The 18284-nt window shown below is 40.6% G+C and overlaps 1 protein-coding gene across 2 annotated transcripts in view; it reads left to right on the forward strand.

Moving 5' to 3' along the window:
• Positions 1-18284, forward strand: part of nlgn2b (neuroligin 2b) — a 66978-nt gene that overhangs the window by 24710 nt on the left and 23984 nt on the right. For both annotated transcript variants that reach the window (XM_084941823.1, XM_084941824.1), the window contains exons 2-4: positions 281-1028; positions 8319-8372; positions 14349-14498. In XM_084941823.1, the coding sequence (XP_084797949.1) occupies positions 512-1028; positions 8319-8372; positions 14349-14498 (721 nt within the window). In that variant the 5' untranslated portion in view covers positions 281-511. The remainder of the gene's footprint in view (positions 1-280; positions 1029-8318; positions 8373-14348; positions 14499-18284) is intronic.

Here is an 18284-nt window from a genome sequence, read left to right on the forward strand (position 1 = left end):
GCAGTGTGTTGAGCTAAGTCATGCTAATGTGTAGAAAATACAGTCGTTATTATAGCAAACATACTTGGTTACTGTGATACCATAGACTGGCTAAATAGCTCTGACTTAAGTACAAATGACACACTGTATAATATCTGGTTTAAGTTCGGTGAGATAGTTAGCACAAGAGTGCATCCTTCTGTCCTGCTGTGTCTCTTGCAGCTTTATAAAACAGCCTGACCTGACAGAGCTTTTATTCACATGTCTTTACTCAAACCTGCGACCTGTCTGTGTCTTCCAGGTTTAATTGGTATCCCAGCTGCAGCTCTGGACCCTTCAGGAGCTCCAAAGAGGAAGACATATGAGACCACAGAGTCTACTGGAGAATGCTGTCTGGCCCTCAACCTCACCATGGCGCTCTAGGAACACCGTTAACCTGCCCCCTTCCACCAATCCTCTTTTTGCCTTTGTCATCCCCCATATCCCACTGAGTTTGTGATCCCTCTCTGCTCCCAGCTGAAGTCCCTTTGATATGAGTACAAGAGCTTTTATTTTGGACATGTTGTTTTTTCCATTCAGCGCTGCCAGCCACCAGGGCTATGGCGGCAAGCATCACTATTCTACTCAGCAGGTCGCTAATCACTGTCTGGTGTGGCTCTTGGGACTAGTGCTGCACCTGACGATTTCCTCGTGTCAACGAGTTGACCTGAAACACCCCATAGTATCCACGAGTTACGGAAAGGTCCGTGGTATCAGGAAAGAGCTCAACAATGAAATCTTGGGCCCAGTGGAACAGTATTTAGGTGTGCCATATGCCACCGCACCTATTGGCGAGAGGCGCTTCCAGCCTCCTGAAGCCCCAGGTTCCTGGCAAGAGATTCGCAATGCCACTCATTTTGCGCCTGTGTGTCCTCAGAATGTGCACGGGGTGCTTCCTGAGATCATGTTACCAGTGTGGTTCACAGACAACCTGGATGCTGCAGCCACCTATGTTCAGAACCAGAGTGAGGACTGCCTTTACCTCAACATTTATGTCCCCACTGAAGATGGTGAGTCCGTAATGTGAGGTGTAGCTTGTATTACATGCAAGTGGAAATTCTTGCATTGACTGTCTCTGTCGGGGAATTCTCGTTAATAATTTGCACCGGTTTGTGTCACAACTGTATCACAGAGAAAGAACAGATTGTACTTTTCTTGTCATTTTCACATTTTATACTCAGTGTAAGTACTCCATGAAATAGTGTCAGTTTGATAAATTTATCTGGATCGTATTCAGAGGAAGATAAGCCAAAAGACAATCAGGAGATTTCCAAAGAAGGTCTGTTTAAATTACTATTGATTGGGCCTAATTGTTTAGAAATGTTAATGCTGCAACAAAGTTATATGTTTTACTTTTATTGCTCATGTGCAACTCATTTTAACATGGATGGATGGATATCATTAGACTTTTAAAAATGAAAGCAAAAACATTTTAGCTGCTTATTATGCTATTTTTAACAGCACTGTGTTGTAATATCCTTTAGCTTGACTGGTGCTCATTTGTTTCCAGCCATTTTCTTAACATAGGGTCACAGCTGTCATGGGGTGAGAGGAGGGTATCACCCTGGAGTGTTCACCAGTCCATCACATGGCTAACGCAAACAGACAGATTCATATCTTCACCACTTAAACTAAATGCATGTGTTTGGAGTGTGGGAGGAAACCCATTATGCACAGGGAAACCATACAAACTCTACAGTCTAAAAACTTTTATGAAAACTTAGTGTTTGTTTGTTTTTTTTCCATTTAGTTTTTGACAAACTTGTAAGTGTAGAGCAATGTTGCTAAGAGAATCAAACCAAAGAAACCCCTGTAGCCACACAGCTGTCCTTCACACTATGACTTTATACCATTCAAGTGTTTTCAGAGGAAGGTAACTCTCTTCTTCTACCAACTCTTCACCAGCAATTATGACTATGACAGTACTGTCAATACTGTTAGCAGTGCTTTTTCAATAATGAATTCCTACTTATCAAAGTCACACCCAGTGTGGTTGCAACATAACATAACGTGACATCACATCACATCAAATGACACTGTTGCAACCATTTCCACAGTGGTTGAAACCATGTGCAGTGAACTTGCAGTCTTGTTAGCTTCCAAATGGTTATTTCAAAGACAAGGACCAGGTCCGCCACATCTCAACCTGTGTTAAGATGGTAATAAAACATCAGTAAGACAGAGTCAGTCTGCTCTTAGTTTGTAACATGTCAGAACCTCATGAATTTGAATTAAAAATTCAGAAATGCACGAATAGTGACATAATTACTGCAGGATAACGATTTAACTGCAAAATGACCTTGCATTTTATAGGTTTACAACCCCACAGATCAAGCCGAGTACGCTGTTGCAAAGAGACACAAATGAGTTGCGCTCATCGGCGCAGAGTAACTCAGAATGATTGCAACGTGTTCTCAACCTGTCTGCGTTTATCTATTAGATGGCAGTTATTTGGAAACCTTTAACAACCTTCCTGAGAGCGACTGCAGACAGTCTGAGTCTAACCACAACTGTTTGGAAATAGTTTGCCTTCCACCAGGCAACCTGTGCAAGCCATCGAAAGTGGTCACCCAGAGGTTGAGGGTGTTTCATACTCAACATTTGGGTCACTGTGACTGTTTGGATCTTATTGCCGAATGCGAAAAAATTTAACACAATCATTGATTTTTGCTAGTTCCATATTTTTACTCCAGCTTGACTGAGCTTTTAGCTCATGTCCCATTTGCTGTCTATCACTTTATAGGTTGCTCCAGTTAAGAGTTTACATATAAAGACAATATGATTGACTTATAATTGTCAAAAATATGCCTGTATAATATTGAGCTCTGAGACTGGCATTCATACTGTCTCATGCAGTAATAGGAACTGTCTCCTCAAAGTTGCGCTGCCAATATGGTGATTTTTTTATTAGGTTATTAAAATATATAACAAATACAATACATTGCCAAGCATAACCTTGTTTACTCCGCATGGGCTACCTGGGTGTAGTTCTTGCATTAATGATCCAGCGGAGAGCGTTTGTGAAAGCAGATGGGCAGGTAAGAGAACACAGGATCAAAGTCTGACTTCGGAGGCAAAGCATATGCTGCTGATGATAGTGAGCAAGGCTAATGATAAAATGTTAAAAAGCCTATGATTAATGGGTTCACCTGAGACTTACCTGAGAGTATTCAAGCAAAACACATGTTTATGCATTACAGCTGCTGCAAATATATGAAGCCTAGCCCGAGGATTAGTCTAGAGTGGTGTAAAACATTCTTGTTTCAACAATGAAGCTGGAATGAAAACTTATGATGAGTGCTCCCATGCCCCCCCTCCCAGAGAAGATGGTAATGTTAATTTCAAGTGGAAAACATGAGCGTTAGCGTAGTAGAAAGCGATGACAGAGATTATCAAGTGATTTAAATTCCTCTTAACATGACGGAAAGTGTGCATATAAGACAGAATTAGTGGTCATAGGTGTGGAATATCTAAGCTATATACATGTATTTACAGAAAGGATTATTTTGACTTTTCTGTGTTATTCCCATGGTGAAAGGTGTGCAAATGAGTGAGACAGATTTTACATGTAGCCCTGTCTGCTTGTCAGAATCTGTCACTTATTGTCACGGGTCACCACTTACACAAGGCCAATGCCTTCCCCAAGGATATGTTTTGCCTTGTGTGTGTGTGAGAGAGAAATAGAGACGGGAGGAGAGTGATATGCCCCAGGAATCAGATACATTTTTCACATATTACCGCTGTCACAATCTCTCAAATTGCTTATATGATGTTAAACTGGTGGTTTTATCGGATGGAGCAGATTTTTTTTAAGTGTTTCACTATGACATTTAAAGTTTTATTATAATCTGAGATCAAATTTTTGGGATCACTCACTCAAAAACTTTAAAACAAAAAGATCAACCACAAACAAAGCATCCATCCTGATGTCATGAAACGTTTTCCTTTAGACATTTATAATTGGTCGACCTCGGTAAAATTAATTGTTTCCAAGACAGTGCATGTCCATTTCATTAGTGATCCCATGGGACCTCCACTGGATTTACATTTATAGTTTAGAATAGGATTTCTGGAACAATAGGATTCATTGCCATTAGATTTGGATGAAGATGAACTGCACTTTAGAATTTTGTGCTATTATTTGGCCCTGATTTTTGGTTCCCGTGATAATTTGGTTTATATTGACATCAGCTGTCGTTTTTATACTACTTGTAAATACAACAGAGGGACATCGCGCTCAAAGGACCGAAAGTCTTTTCAGAAAAGACTAAAATAATTCCATTCCATTGTTTAAAAAAAGCCTAACAAAAGGTTATTTGTGGTCAAAATTAACAAAGAAATGTCAGAATTATCAGATGTGACTAGTGATTATATACATGCAGTATTATATCCTGGTAACCACAGAAATTAAAGTTAAATTTGATTGCGTTTTTTCCCTAAACAAATGCCCAAATAAGAGCCCAGAGGCATTTTAAAGCTAAGTTTTAAGATTTACTGGTGGAAGCACATTGGCCTCACTGATCATCTGTTCCTGTAGACTCTTAGTGATGTTTCAGCCAGACTGAGCTTTTTATCTACAGGAGTAGGTTTGTTTTCTAAAGTGATGGTCAAGCATGTATAAAGGTTGGCTGCTGGGGCTGTATTGTGCTGTGTTTGGCAACGAGGAGTTGCATTCCCACGCACAACGGATGTAGGTGGGCCAAAATGAATTGGCAGCACAAATTCATAAAGAGCTTTTAGAGTTCAGTGTTATGTAGTATCCTCTAGTCATGCACCTTCTGACTGGGATTTTTATTTCATACCCAGAAATACTCTTTCTGACCATGTTCGTCATGTGATTGGTTGGACATGAAGAAGCTTTCTTTCTTTCTGCATCCGTTCACCCGTCCTGCTCTCTCTCCTCCCTAAAACCCTCCCCTACCCCTTCTCCTCTCTGCTCTCCTCACTCCTCCATCTTTATGCAGATGGCGGTAGAAGGGGTCACTGTTCTGAATGCAAATGAGCTCAGTGCCCTTCCCCAACAGGCCACTATGCAGCCTGCTACTTCTTCAACTTTGTAGTACCATGTAAATAGCACAAATGTTTTCCCCGATTGAACAGTGAGATTTGTACTCTCACTTTATCTCTCTTTTGCTCTCTACCACCTTCTCTAGTGTTCCACCCTAACTCTTAGCATTTGGTCAGGCTGCCAGGCAAGAGCACTGTCTCATCGCATTTCCTATTTCCCCAAGACACTCCCCAGCCAAAAGCCTGAGATTCTTCATTTTTATTGCCGCTAGAGCAGGCATTTACCGTGCTCTTTATTAAAAACCATATTTCAGGAGGCAGGACAGCGGAGGCAAGAATGGAGCTGGGGCCACAGTAGAAGAGATAGAGAGCAAAAGGATAGGACTGCATGTGCTAGAAGCTGCAGGAAGTGGGAGTGTTGATCTGAAGCTGTGTCTGACACCTTGTCAAGCAGACAGGCCACCACAGACATGACATACTGCAGCTTCATCCCGATTACTGCACTGAGGAAATGGAGAGGGACGGGAGACAGCTTGCGTACTGGCCACTAGCTCACTGAACCGAACAGAAACACTGTCGACTGAGAGATGGAGCTGCATTAGGTCAAACAGTACTGGGACAACCCAAGCTAAATGTTCCTGCATAGGCCGTAGCATTTCACTGACCAGTGGCCCATTACATCATGTGGCACTCAGCCTACCGGCAGGCTTCTCTGCTGATGGGAAGCAGATGGGATGGATGTTTTTGACCCAAAAAGCGTATGTTTTTCCCTTTGGCTAGGTCCTACTTTTTGTCTTGTGTAATCCATTGTAGTATTTCTTCAAACCCTAGTCAAGTGTGGCAAGACCTAGATACTGCCATGAGCAGTTATTTTAGTGCAAATTCAGTATATTAAACACACAAGCGCAGCCACTGTAGCATTTAGCGGTGATGGAAAATAGCCACAATAAAACCACTACCAATACTAAAATGATTTATCCAGTGACTTAGATAATTTAGTGATGTTTCTCATAGAGCCACTGTGGAATTTGTAGTGTATAATAAATGTCTCAACATCTCTTTGATGGATTGTTGTGAAGTTAAGTTCAGACTTGAGTCATTTTGGTGACTCGTTTTTTTATTCAAGTAATTTGGTGTATGAATAAACACCTGCAAAACCAGTGGCATTCCCATCAACCTCATCTGCACTGTGCTTTGTGGTTAGGCTTGTCAGTGCTAGCATGTTGACATGTAGCTTAAACCAATTTAGCCAACTTAGGTGATTTTGGGCTGGTGCAGATGAAAGATGACCAGCACAATTGAATTGTGCTGGTCATCTTTGGATGATTTTCCATTTTGGCTCCACAACAGTAGTCCAACATCCAGCTGTTATCCAGCTGTCCTTTGCAAGTAGCAAAGGATTCATAGATGCGCATCATACCCCGGGATTCAGGAGGTATTATCAGTCATACAGTCTCCAGGCATCAAACTTGATATCTTACACCAAACCATCACAGTGTGGCTCTCAATGAACTCTCAATGACATTTCAGACATCTCGGGATGTCTGAAATGTCAGTCTTTGGGGGCCGTTACAGAACTGCTAGCTACCTGTAGCCTTTACACTGGGCTTTGGCTAGCTGTGCTAGGCTTTTAAACTGATTATTTCATAGTGAAAATAATACTAAAGAAAAAAAGATTCTTCAGTTTTTTTTCTGTTTTTCAACAAATTTATTGTGGATATCTTTGGACGATATCTGCTCCATGACAAAGTGTGAATGTGTTGCTCATCTTCACATAAAGTTTAAGTCTTATTAGGCATGAGGACTTTGAACTGAAATCCGAGTAGTCCATCCATTAAGCAGGAAGGTGTGGTTTTAGAGTGGTGATAAGTAGTGAGGAAGTGCCGACAAGACAGGGTAGTAATGTGCCCTTCTATCCATTACTGGTCTGCTTACCTGCCTGCTCTGTAGTCCAGGACCTACGACTATACCATCTCCCGCTATGGCACTAAGTGCTCTCTGGATCAGGCGCCTGATGATGGTGCTCATAGGATGCAGCAAATCCATTCAGCATTGATCCTGTCCCATTTAAATGGAAGATAAACATTTTATACCAGGAAACCATATTCATACAGATAGAGATGTGAAAATGCTGCATTATAATGGTGGAGTGCTGGGTGTTTCCTTTGTCAATAGATGAGAAGTACTGTGAAAGGTATATATGCCATAACTTTACAAGAAGGTTTTCAGCAAAAGGGTAGAAACAGGTATGTCAGCAGCACAGAAGCAGAGTGATAACCCTCTTGGCAATCCAGTATAGAGCAAATTTAAAAGACTGCAACAATATTTCATTGGAAAGAGGGAAATTTGCTGCTGGGTGTGTACAAGGACGACAGCACAAGTTGATACGGAAACTGTTAACATTCCTTGCGTGGTGTGTGATTTAAATGTGTGTGGGACTGCAGGTGTTTTAGTGTATTTTGTGACTTTCTTCCAAACGGGCAGGCGGCAGCTGTAGACAACACAAAATGCAGCATTAAGTGTTTACTGATGAAAAAGCCCCACTGACAGAAGCCAAGAAAAAAAACAAATTAATGGGATCCTTATCAGTTAAGACTTACACAAGTTGACACACCAGGGCGTTGGCTGGTCACGGTGATAAATGCTCGTTATTGGCTCTCCCCTATAGTGCATTTAACTGGTGTCACCATTAAAGCTTAATGCAGAGCTCCTCTTTGACCTTGATGAGGCCAATCCTGTCACAAACCCATGCAGGTGGCATAACCGTCAAAAAAAAAACCAAATTCCTCTTGGCAAATTAGGTAGGCAAGACTTTTAAGTCATGTTTTAGGTTTAGGCTGGTGTTTCTAATATATATTCAGTCACATCTATACAGGAGTGAAGGGATGCACCTTATGTTTTGAGTCCTGAGAGCAGGACACGCAGCATCTTGGCATTCCTTTGCTTTTTCTGACCCAAAAGAGTGATGGCTTGATTCTGTTTATTGATTTTTCTTTACAAAGCAGCAGTGTGTCAAGACTGATTGGGAGAAGGGTTGAGGAGAAGTGGCCTCTGGGGTCATTTACGAGGCAGTCCGTGACTAGATCCTAAGCAGATGAAACAGATGAGTTTGGGGGTTATCTTTTTAAAGGAAACAGTGTGTAATCCATGTACACAGCCACTGAAATGAAACCGAGAAACAGCATATTTTTTCCCTGTCTTTTAATCCTTTTCTTGATTTTTTTTTCTGTTTTGTTTTTTGTACCAGTGCAACCTTTTTGAATTTTGTCTTTTGTCTTTTTTCTAAACCTCAGGTCCGCTCACAAAAAAACACGATGAGTCTTCAATGAACAGACCCAGGGATGAAGGTATTTTAATTGCATGTTTTTTTCCCCTCATGCTCTATTTTTCAAACTCCATGGGGGGTTGTGGTGTTTTCATCTGTGTTAATAACCATCTAAGCGTAATCACCCTATGTGCACATTACATTGTCCTGTGTTAACTGCCTTTATTAGCATACAAATCTGTCACTCCTTCTCACAGGCACGCATTTTGGTCGTATAAAAGCCACATACAAAGTATTTGTTTTTTATTCCGCCCTTGTCGCAAATGCTGCGTTTTGTGTGCTTGCACGGGGAGCTAATTAGCTTTCCTTTCTTGGTTGCTGTGTGGTTGATTAACCACACTCTGATGTTCTGGCTATCCAGCATGACGCATCACTGAAAATCGATATTCAGTCCTTCTTCACCTGCGCTTTTATTCTTGGACTAAAGTTCTCGTGAATTGCTCGGCTAAATTATCGTCCTTCATAATGTTATTGGGCTCTACCCAATCCTTCATTTGGGAAAAAGTGAAGGACTTCTGCATATTTATGCCACTGTAGTATATTTTCAAGATCACTGCAAACAAGGGGAGATGCTTGCACTACACTTTACTGGTGCACCAAAATCTGTGCAGACAATTAGTGCGTGTGTTTTTGTACACGTGCCCAGGCTTACTGTATATTGCATAGTATTATACACACATACAGTGCTCCACATTTCCATTTGTGCATGTGTGTGTGCGTGCATGTGTGTCTACTTGAGCACAGCGCATGTGCAACTCAACACACGAGTGCGTGTGCTCCAGTTTGCGCCTCAGTGTGTGTTTGTGTGTTTTGTATTTCAGGCTCTGTGCTATTTCAGTATTGAATTCTCCCTTCCTTGCATTTCTAATTGCTGTGGTTTAAAAAGAGACAGATGTAGCTAATCCAATTGTGTGGTTTCTTAACGGTGAAAACAGAAGGAAGGATCCATGCAGGATTGTAAAGGAGAGGAGCAGAATGATTGAATAGAGATGAAAGAAAAGAAAAAAGCTGAACACCGCGAGAGCACTGGCGAGGGCAACGGTGGGGGAGAGGAGGGGGGGAAAAACAGTCATAATGAAGACAAGTGCATTATGAAATGACATTTATAGAGCTTTGAAAGTGAGAGAGATGTGGAGAAGGAGAGAGTGAGAGGGTGGATCAGTAGGAGACTGGTAGAGCTTGACATTTATGCCGGCACCTGATGGATCCTGACAGGATCAGGAGGGCTAGGGCATGGCTGAATTCCTCGCTTAATTGTTTAGGTATGGATTGGACAGAGTTTCTTAAACATTGTTGTAAAACAGTAGTATTAGCGTTTTGTTGCTGGAAAGTTTTTTCTGTGAAAGTGTAGAGTCTTGGCTGTGGGTCCGGGTGCGAAAATTGTTCAATTGCTGAGGCAGGCTGAAAACTTTTACACCCAAATCAATGAAGATTTCCATAAGGGAATGAATGAGAGAGGACCGGAGGAATGGAAAAGTGGAAAGTGGGCAGTATCTGTTGGAAACAGTAAGACATTAATGTGAGAATGTCTGTGCAGGACAAAGGTGGATATTGAGTAGGACAGTATCAGGTTAGGTGGAAATGAGAGAAGCGAATAATGTGCCAGTGTTATGGGGGGAGGAAGGGAAGACAGCCAGCTCCTTATTGGCTTTATAGGCTCAAATTTGGACTGAGTGGATCACCCTCCATCGTCTCATCATTTTTGCATTTGTGTTGAGCTTCTTTCAATTGTTCCGACATGTCCCTCTCTTAAACACATTCAAATATTCCAGCTTTTTAAAACTGAAATATTGTGGACAAAATCTCCAGAGAATGCATAGCTAGGCATTTGTATGCCTGTATCCCCCCCCCCCCCCCCAAAATTATGCAAGTGCACACTTTTAATTGTGACTGTGCATGCACGTATGATCTTTTATTCTAAATTAATGATTTTTTTTTCATTGTTATCTTTATTTTTTAAATTTTAGCTTTATTAGGATAGTGAATATTTTCTCGCCTTTGTTGTTATTAGAAAAACAAGATAAGATCGGCAAAAATAGTTATACAGTCATGTGAAAAAGAAGCTTTTCACAGGACTGCCACTTTTGGCAGCAATAACTTGACCTAATCATTTTTTGTATGACTTTATCAGTTTGTCACATCACTATGGAGGAATTTGGGAGCTCTCTTCTATACATAGTTGCTTCACTTTATTGAGACCTTAAGGTTGTCACAGCATTTCAGCTGGGTTGAGGTCTTAGCCATTGATTCTTTTCTTTTTTCAGCCCTTCTTATGTAGATTTGCTGCTGTGCTTGGAATCATTGTCCTGGTGCTTGACACAATTGTGTTCAAGCTCTCAAACAGGTGGCCTCAAATTTGACTAGAATACTTTAGTATGCAGAGGAGTTCATGATCAACTCAATGTCTGCAAGGTGCCCCAGGTCCTGAGGCTGCAGAACAAGCCCAAATCATTATCCGTCCACCACCATGCTTGACAGTTGGCATGAGCTGTTATGTGGTGTATTATGGTCAAATATCGCTATGTTGGTCTCATCTATCTAAAGGAAAGTTGTTCCAGAAGTCTTGTAGTTTGTTTAGATGCAGCTTAACAAATCTAAGCCACGCTGTCATCTTCTTTTTACAGTTCCTTTTAGAGTGGAGGTTTTCTCCTGGCAACCCAACAAGATATATTTGAGTCTATTTCTAATTATACTCTCATAAACGTTAACATCATGTTAACTGAGGCCTATAGAGTCTGAGATGTAGCTCTTGTTTTTTGGGGTTTTTTTTTGTTGTTGTTGCTGTTTTGGGGAGTATTGCACAGTCTGACCTTGGTGTGAATTTACTGGGATTTTTCTCCTTTTATAAAAGTCCTCACACTGTGCTCACACAGTTAATCAAGTGCATTTGATTAGCAGTACCAGCTATAGTACTTTGCCTTTTAATTCCTCTGATACATACTTGCGCATTAGTGTGTATTGTTATGAATTTTGTAGCTCCAGTTATCATGCTAACAATATTCATTTATTATGGTTTAACATTGCAACCTTCCCACATATATCTATTTTGTGGTTTAAGTACCACTGCAGTATTTTGAATTACCAATTTTTTCTATTTAAAAAAAGATGTAATATTAAAGATGTAATCTGTGACACAAGTAGAAAGAAAAGAATCTGTCCTTACACAACCCCCAAAAATGTAATTTGATGTTATCTTATCTTATCTTAGTTGATATATCTACAGAGATAGGTCAACATGCTTTATGTACAGGGAGAAAAGTAAAACTTTAATAGGGGTTAATGATAGATGTTGAATAGCAGTTTAACACACAGACAAACTTGGTGTCTGTTGAGGCTAAAAACAGCATTGTGTGTAAGAAAGAGCTGAGCTTACCGGACCTCTGCAGTTTTCACCTCTGCTCGAGGCTACATTAGGCTACATTAGCTGGTGCCACAATTACGTTGGCTGACACCATTGACAGAAGTTACCGTGTGTGCACAAGATGCACAGGCACATGTCTGCTAATCAGAATCAGCGATAATGTAAGAGACAACTAAAATAGTAGAATTTCAATCATCAAAACTAAAGCACAGATTTCTTAGATGGGTTTTATCCCGTTGCATATTTGCCATAAAAATTACAAAAAAAGGGACCAATATCAAAGTATATTAACAAAAGATACAGTTTAGTGACTTATTGACAGAGGTGAGGCTTAAGACACACAACAGTCAACTACAGGTCCCTATGTTAGCACACCTGTCAATCAAAGCATCCATGGACTCTAACCTAAAGCCTTACTAGTATAACTACAGTGAGTTGTGAAAATGTACACCCACCTTTGAGTTATGAATTCGCCTCCATTCAGGCAAAATATATTTTTTCCTACAAGGCTATAAATCTAATTCTTTGTGCTGTTCATTTTACTGTGACAGTCTAAGGGGACTAAATCACTTTTGGAGCTCGCCTCAAGTGGCCATGTGAAAAACTACAGTTTTTGGCATTTCTGGGTTGGGTTAATTTTTCAGAACCCGGGTGGTTGATCCCACTGTGGGTCTGAAAGTCATATATGAAAGCTGTAAAAACTTAACACTGCTAAATGGGACTTTAAAAATGTAGATCAATCATATTTGTGGCTGTGAGCGCTGCTCGTGACGCCGGCTGAAACGTCACTCCTTTCTACTGTCCTGGTGATGCCAAGATAATTGAACTTGTTTACGTATCTTCTGGGATATCAGCCAAGGTTCTGAATACACCGGAGAAGAGAGGGGAAAAGGAGCAGCACATCAGAGTGTGCGACTCAAAGTTTTTTTGTTTTTTTTTTAATTTAAAGCCAGCCTGCCTGTGTCGTACGTGCTATCTATAAAACATACCTGCGTGTTTGAAGCCATACGTGCCGCTTTACCACATCCACTTGTCTGCATGTATGTGTGTGTGTGAGTCTGCACGCACGACTATGAGTGACGCACCCAAGTGCATGTGTAACCTGAGATTCAGGTGGTGATGCAGGCGGGTGTGCAAATACGTGAGTGGAATTTGTTACCACGGCAACAGGCATTCAGTGAGTCGGTGCGATGGAATGGCTGGTGCAGTTCTATTAGCGAGAAGCAGTTTCCATAGCGACTCAACATCGCAGCTGCCTATGCAAGAGTTTGTGTGTGTATGTGTGCTTGTGTGTGTCTGTGTGAATCCTGTGTGAATGTTCATTAACGCACCTCACTGTGTATGACTTGCTTTGTAACATTTCATAGTTTTTTTTCCATCTATGCTATCAAATCTTATTTATTTATTTATTCTTCTTGGTGTGAAGCTCTCATGCATTTCTCTACCCCCGTCAGTTCTCTCATGCTGCCCTATTTTCATCTCCTTCCTCTGTCTCTTTCCTGCCCCCCCCCCCCCCCCCCCCCCTCCCTCCTTTATCTCTCTTTCTCTCCTCTTATCTCCCCGTCTCCTCCATCTCTGAGTGCTGAAGCTCATCAGGGTAAACAGATGCTGTGGCTGTTATTTATGTTTCCACTTGGTCTGGCTTTCATACAAATTATCTACAGGCCCTGCACAGTGCAGACGCTCAGCCTAACTGGGCTGCGCTGGCAGCTCCCTCAGCCTCATCCACACTCAGACACTCAGGCCGTACCACAGACGAGGAAGGGGGTGGTGGCGAGGCACAGAGGCTGACAGAGTGAACCATAGCAACACACTGATGGACACAAAGACACCAATAACAGTGAGGGCATCAGAACTGCCTGCACCATTTGCTCCAAACATGGAGGGGAATAACAGTTTGGGAAGGTACCATCAGGGCTCAGGACAGGGGAAACAAACATCACAGAATAAAACATAGAAGATGAACCCAGACACAAGTGTTTTGTGCTTTGTATTTTCACCTTCTTACACAGTTTGCATGTGGATGTTTTTTTTTTTTTTTACTTAACTACCTAGTACTAGAACAACCACAACAGATAAATCCTTTGTTATCAGTGGATTTGTACTTTACTGTTACAAAGCAGAGGTAAAAGAAGTGTTCTTTGTTCACTCTGAACTAATAACAAGGACAAGGACACCTCTTCCTCCCCTTACCCCCAACCAGTCATGGCAGATGGCTGCCCCTCCCTCAGCTTGGTTCTGCTGAAGGTCTCTTCCTGTTAAAAGGGAGTTTTTCCTTCCCACTGTCACCAACTGCTTGTTAATAAGTGGTTTTATGATTGCTGCGGTTTATGCTCCATTATTGTAAGGTCTTTACTTTCCAATATAAAGAGCCTTAAGGTGACTAAATTAAATAGTCATCGATAAATAAAATGTAATTGAACTTAATTATCCTTGTTACTTGTTTTTAGGTTAGATTTGTTTCTTATATATAGACAATTTGATTCTTCCGTTTAGTGACTGATTTTAGAGGTGCTATTTCAGGAGAAAATTTCAAACCATAGCCAGGGATTAATGGAGCTGAATTTCAACTCTTTAACATATGTTAGTGGATCAACTCTAAACTAACAAACACCTGCATTGATCTGTGCTATGCAGATATTCGGGATCGCCGTAAGAAGCCTGTGATGCTCTTCATCCATGGAGGCTCCTACATGGAGGGCTCAGGGAACATGTTTGATGGTAGTGTCCTTGCTGCCTATGGAAATGTCATCGTGGTCACTATGAACTATCGGCTTGGCGTGCTCGGTAAGTTTGATGTGTCAGATATTTTATGTAACCGTTTATACATTTACAACCTTTGTTTTGGTCGGCCTCATTTCAGCTAGACCAGGCCTTGTGTGTGATGTTAAACTGTATTTAAAAATGACAGCATTCACATGCATGAAAAATAACATTCTGAAATTCTTCATACTTTACTGTGTAAACGTCTTGAGTTACACCCCATTTTTAAAAAATATTTTGCTTCCTAGGAGCCAAAATTTACTGTAATCTGTGAAAGTAGTCATAACAAGTAGTTCTCCAGGCTTTCTGACAGTCTTTTCTTTGCTTTTTCACTTATTTTCAGTCCAGTTATTGTATTTGACCATTTTCAGAGGTTTTTTTTTTTTTTTTGTTAAGCAACTCAACACTGACCTATGAATGAAAATCAGAACTCTTTCTAATGTAGTCTTGTGTGTGCTAAAGAAGTCCTTTCATTGTCTCCTTTACCTGCAGACCCTTAGTTTCCATTTTTTTTGTTGAAACATGTGAGAACTGCCAAAGATAACATAGTTTAACAGGCATAAAATAAGATTTTTACAACAGCAAAAGGATTTCCAAAGAGCTATTCACTGAAAATTTGGCAAATCCTTACATGGTCTGAGTTAATATCACAATATCACAAGGTGTGTGAATTTCTATTAATGCCAGTAATGTCATACACTGTAAAGATGCCATTTGAGTTTTATTTCTTTTAGCAGTGTTGACATGCCACAGTAGAAAAGACATGTCAGGGAAAATGATGGCAGCATGTGTGAAAAAGAGGTAGGTATAAATATAAATACTATCTCAAAGGAGCTACAGTGTCCCATAAAAAGCACACTTCTTCCTCTGTCTTTATATTATATTCTGTTTTTTCCATATTTTTTTTGTATTTTCTTCTAAAGACACACAAATATCAAAATTATGAAGAACATAAAAAGAGTAAAACAGACATGTGGCTAAAATCCAAACATGAGAACACATAATTACAAAAAGTATAATTAAAAGTATGTTTTATTCTTAATTAATTGATGAAGAAAACATCTTTTGAGCACAAATTAAAAAACAAAAACAAAGCTCTTATTGTCCCTTTAACTTTTTTTTTCATGCTTAATAGAAACCATTAGCGCTTATTTAAAAAGTGCAGGCAAATAAGTACACAGGGCAAAAAGCTTCAGTCATACAAGTCATGTTTAAGTAAGTTCTGCAGCTTTTAAGATTCTCTGAGCCATCTGCTCTTGTGTAGGAGGTACTTATTAATCTACGGCCATTTTTAAGAGCACCTCTTAAGATTAGGAAGGTTCATAAGATTAAAGTGATGTTTTGACTTGAATAGCAACTTCATGCTCTGTTTATGCGCGACTATGCCCTCAGAACAAATTGAAACGTGTAATCAAATTTTAGACCACGGAACTAATTCATAAAACTGCAGTTTACATATTAATACATTTATTAGTTGAACTGAGTTGTGGTGTAGTGTGGTGTAGAGGGCTTTCCCATGTTTGGGGATGTCGAGGAAAGAGGATTCTGGAGGGTTTTTTTTATCCAGAAGGAACCAGGCTCAGGAAACAATCTAATAAAGTTAAATAGCATGTCCTAACTCAGAGACGTGACTTAAGTGTTCTGCGTTACTACTTCAAATGCCAGTGTCTTTAAGGTTTAACCTGGATCATCCTGACAGGTACATGAGCAGCAGTATTTTTGTGTGTCCCCCCCTCTTGTGCCTTACTGGTACTGCTAAATCTAGGAACTTTAACCAACTCAAGCATTAAAGCCTAATTTCATCTATTGCAGATGATGGAATTAGCAATGCAGTGCCTACACTATGTGGAAACTGTGCCTGAAAAAATGTCGGAGATATTTTTTGACAGATTATAGCTTAAAAGAACTCTATGCAAACATATCCACAGTTTCTGATGAAGTATCAGCTCATGTAGCAGAACAATAAGATATCTAATCTAATCTTATAGACTATCCTAAGCAAAGTGCATCACTGATTTTTCAATCCTAAACGGCCATATTGTGTTTCCACAAGTCTTGAAACGTTCTGGTTAATCTTGGTATCATTTTGGCTACTGTTGCTCACATTTCACCAGCGACTCTATGTCTTCCTGCAGCAGGCACTTTGTATTAAAACACAAACAGGTGTATTTTCTGTTTTCTCACATCCTGGCTTTTCCTTTTTAGAGTAATTCATTAATTTTTGTATTAACATGCCTTTCTGTAAAGACGACAGCCAGGATCACAGTCTCTGTACTTCAAAAGACACAAACAACAACTTAGCGCCTTTGGTGTAACATTCAGCAACAGAAAACAGAACTGCGTCTGTTGCTGTCATTGTATTTTTGTATCAAGGGGTATTCTGTTTGTTCATTTTTATAGAGCTCATGAGCCAGTGAGCGTGGGCTGTGCTGTGTGCATGTGTACGCCTAGCCCTTTTTGCTGCTGGATATCAGCGGAGTCAAGTATTTACATTTGGTGTCATCTTTTGGAGGTGTTTGCACACAGGCTCCCTGTGTCATTCATTGCGGCTGCCAGGTTGGGTAATCAGATCTTGTTTATTGCATCACGCCTGTTTCAACATATCAGGATAATGATAAACAGAGAAATGGGAGTAGTTTAGGATGGAGTCCAAGAGTTTCTGCAAGTATTAGCAGAGGGTAACGTGAGCCACACTGTTATTGACAATGCCAGCGGAGAGGCAGAGGGACAAGGACAAACTGAGAGTTAGCGAAATGAGGGCCCGGACCTGCTGCTTTACACGGCTCAGTTTCACCTTTCTGCGCGTTCTTCTTCGCAGCTGCCTGACAAATCACGATCATTAAAAAGCCGAGCCAAAAGACTGAGTTCACAATTTGGAACTGATATTGTTGCATAAAATTACAAGCTATTCCAAATGCTCTTCATTGGCATCCTCGTTTGCTTTCCTTACACTCACTTCGACCTTGGCTCCGGACCGTAAAGGTAGTTGATTTACATTGACATTGTTGCTGTGATCAACATTAGAGATGTGTGGAGTGCACTCATGTGTTGTACAGAACCTCCACACATAATCATTAAAGTATGCAAGATGCACATAGGGAGAGGTGGAGATAGATCCTGCTGAGTGATTATGACGCAGTGTCCTCGATTCCTTTAATGTTGTTGAAAATTTTGGTATGTGGGCGAATGTGTGCTCTCTCACTCTGACTCTCAGATATGCTTTAAATGGGTTACTGTACTAAGGCGATAATCCTTGTGTGTATGTGTGTGCGTGTCTTTTTGCATGTTCTGTGTGGCACAAGCATGTATGCATTTTTGTCTGTGTGCACACCAAGTCCTTCTTTTGCATGTGATAGAGTGTGTGTAGGCAATTGGTTGCGTGCCATGCGTAAAATATATATATAAATAATGCACCATCCATCTGCAATTTTAATAGCACTCCTCACTGACACTGTGCATTTGAGTCACAGTGAGAAACACAGGCATTTGGTATTTTAATAGTTTTACATTCTTGTCTTAAGTATTATCCCGTACTTACACTCACAGGAGCTTACACATGCCAACCTCATTTCATACAATGTCTGCGCCTTTAAAAGAGTGATAGGGAGTCAGAAATAGGGGAAGCAGAGAGTGCAGGAAACAGAGACAGATGAGCGAGGGAGAATCATGGAGAGACAGTGAGGGAAAAGGAAACAGAAGGGGGGAGATGGGAGCAGTCTAAAAATAAACCTTCAGAAATGCTTTTTTAAATCTGCAGTGATGCAAAGTATTCATTCGAACAAACCCTCCTGCATTGTGACCGCAGCAGCC

The sequence above is a fragment of the Perissodus microlepis genome, chromosome 10 (assembly GCF_051167445.1).
Source record: "Perissodus microlepis isolate ML-2025 ecotype Zambia chromosome 10, ASM5116744v1, whole genome shotgun sequence".
Classification (NCBI taxonomy): Eukaryota; Metazoa; Chordata; class Actinopteri; order Cichliformes; family Cichlidae; genus Perissodus; species Perissodus microlepis.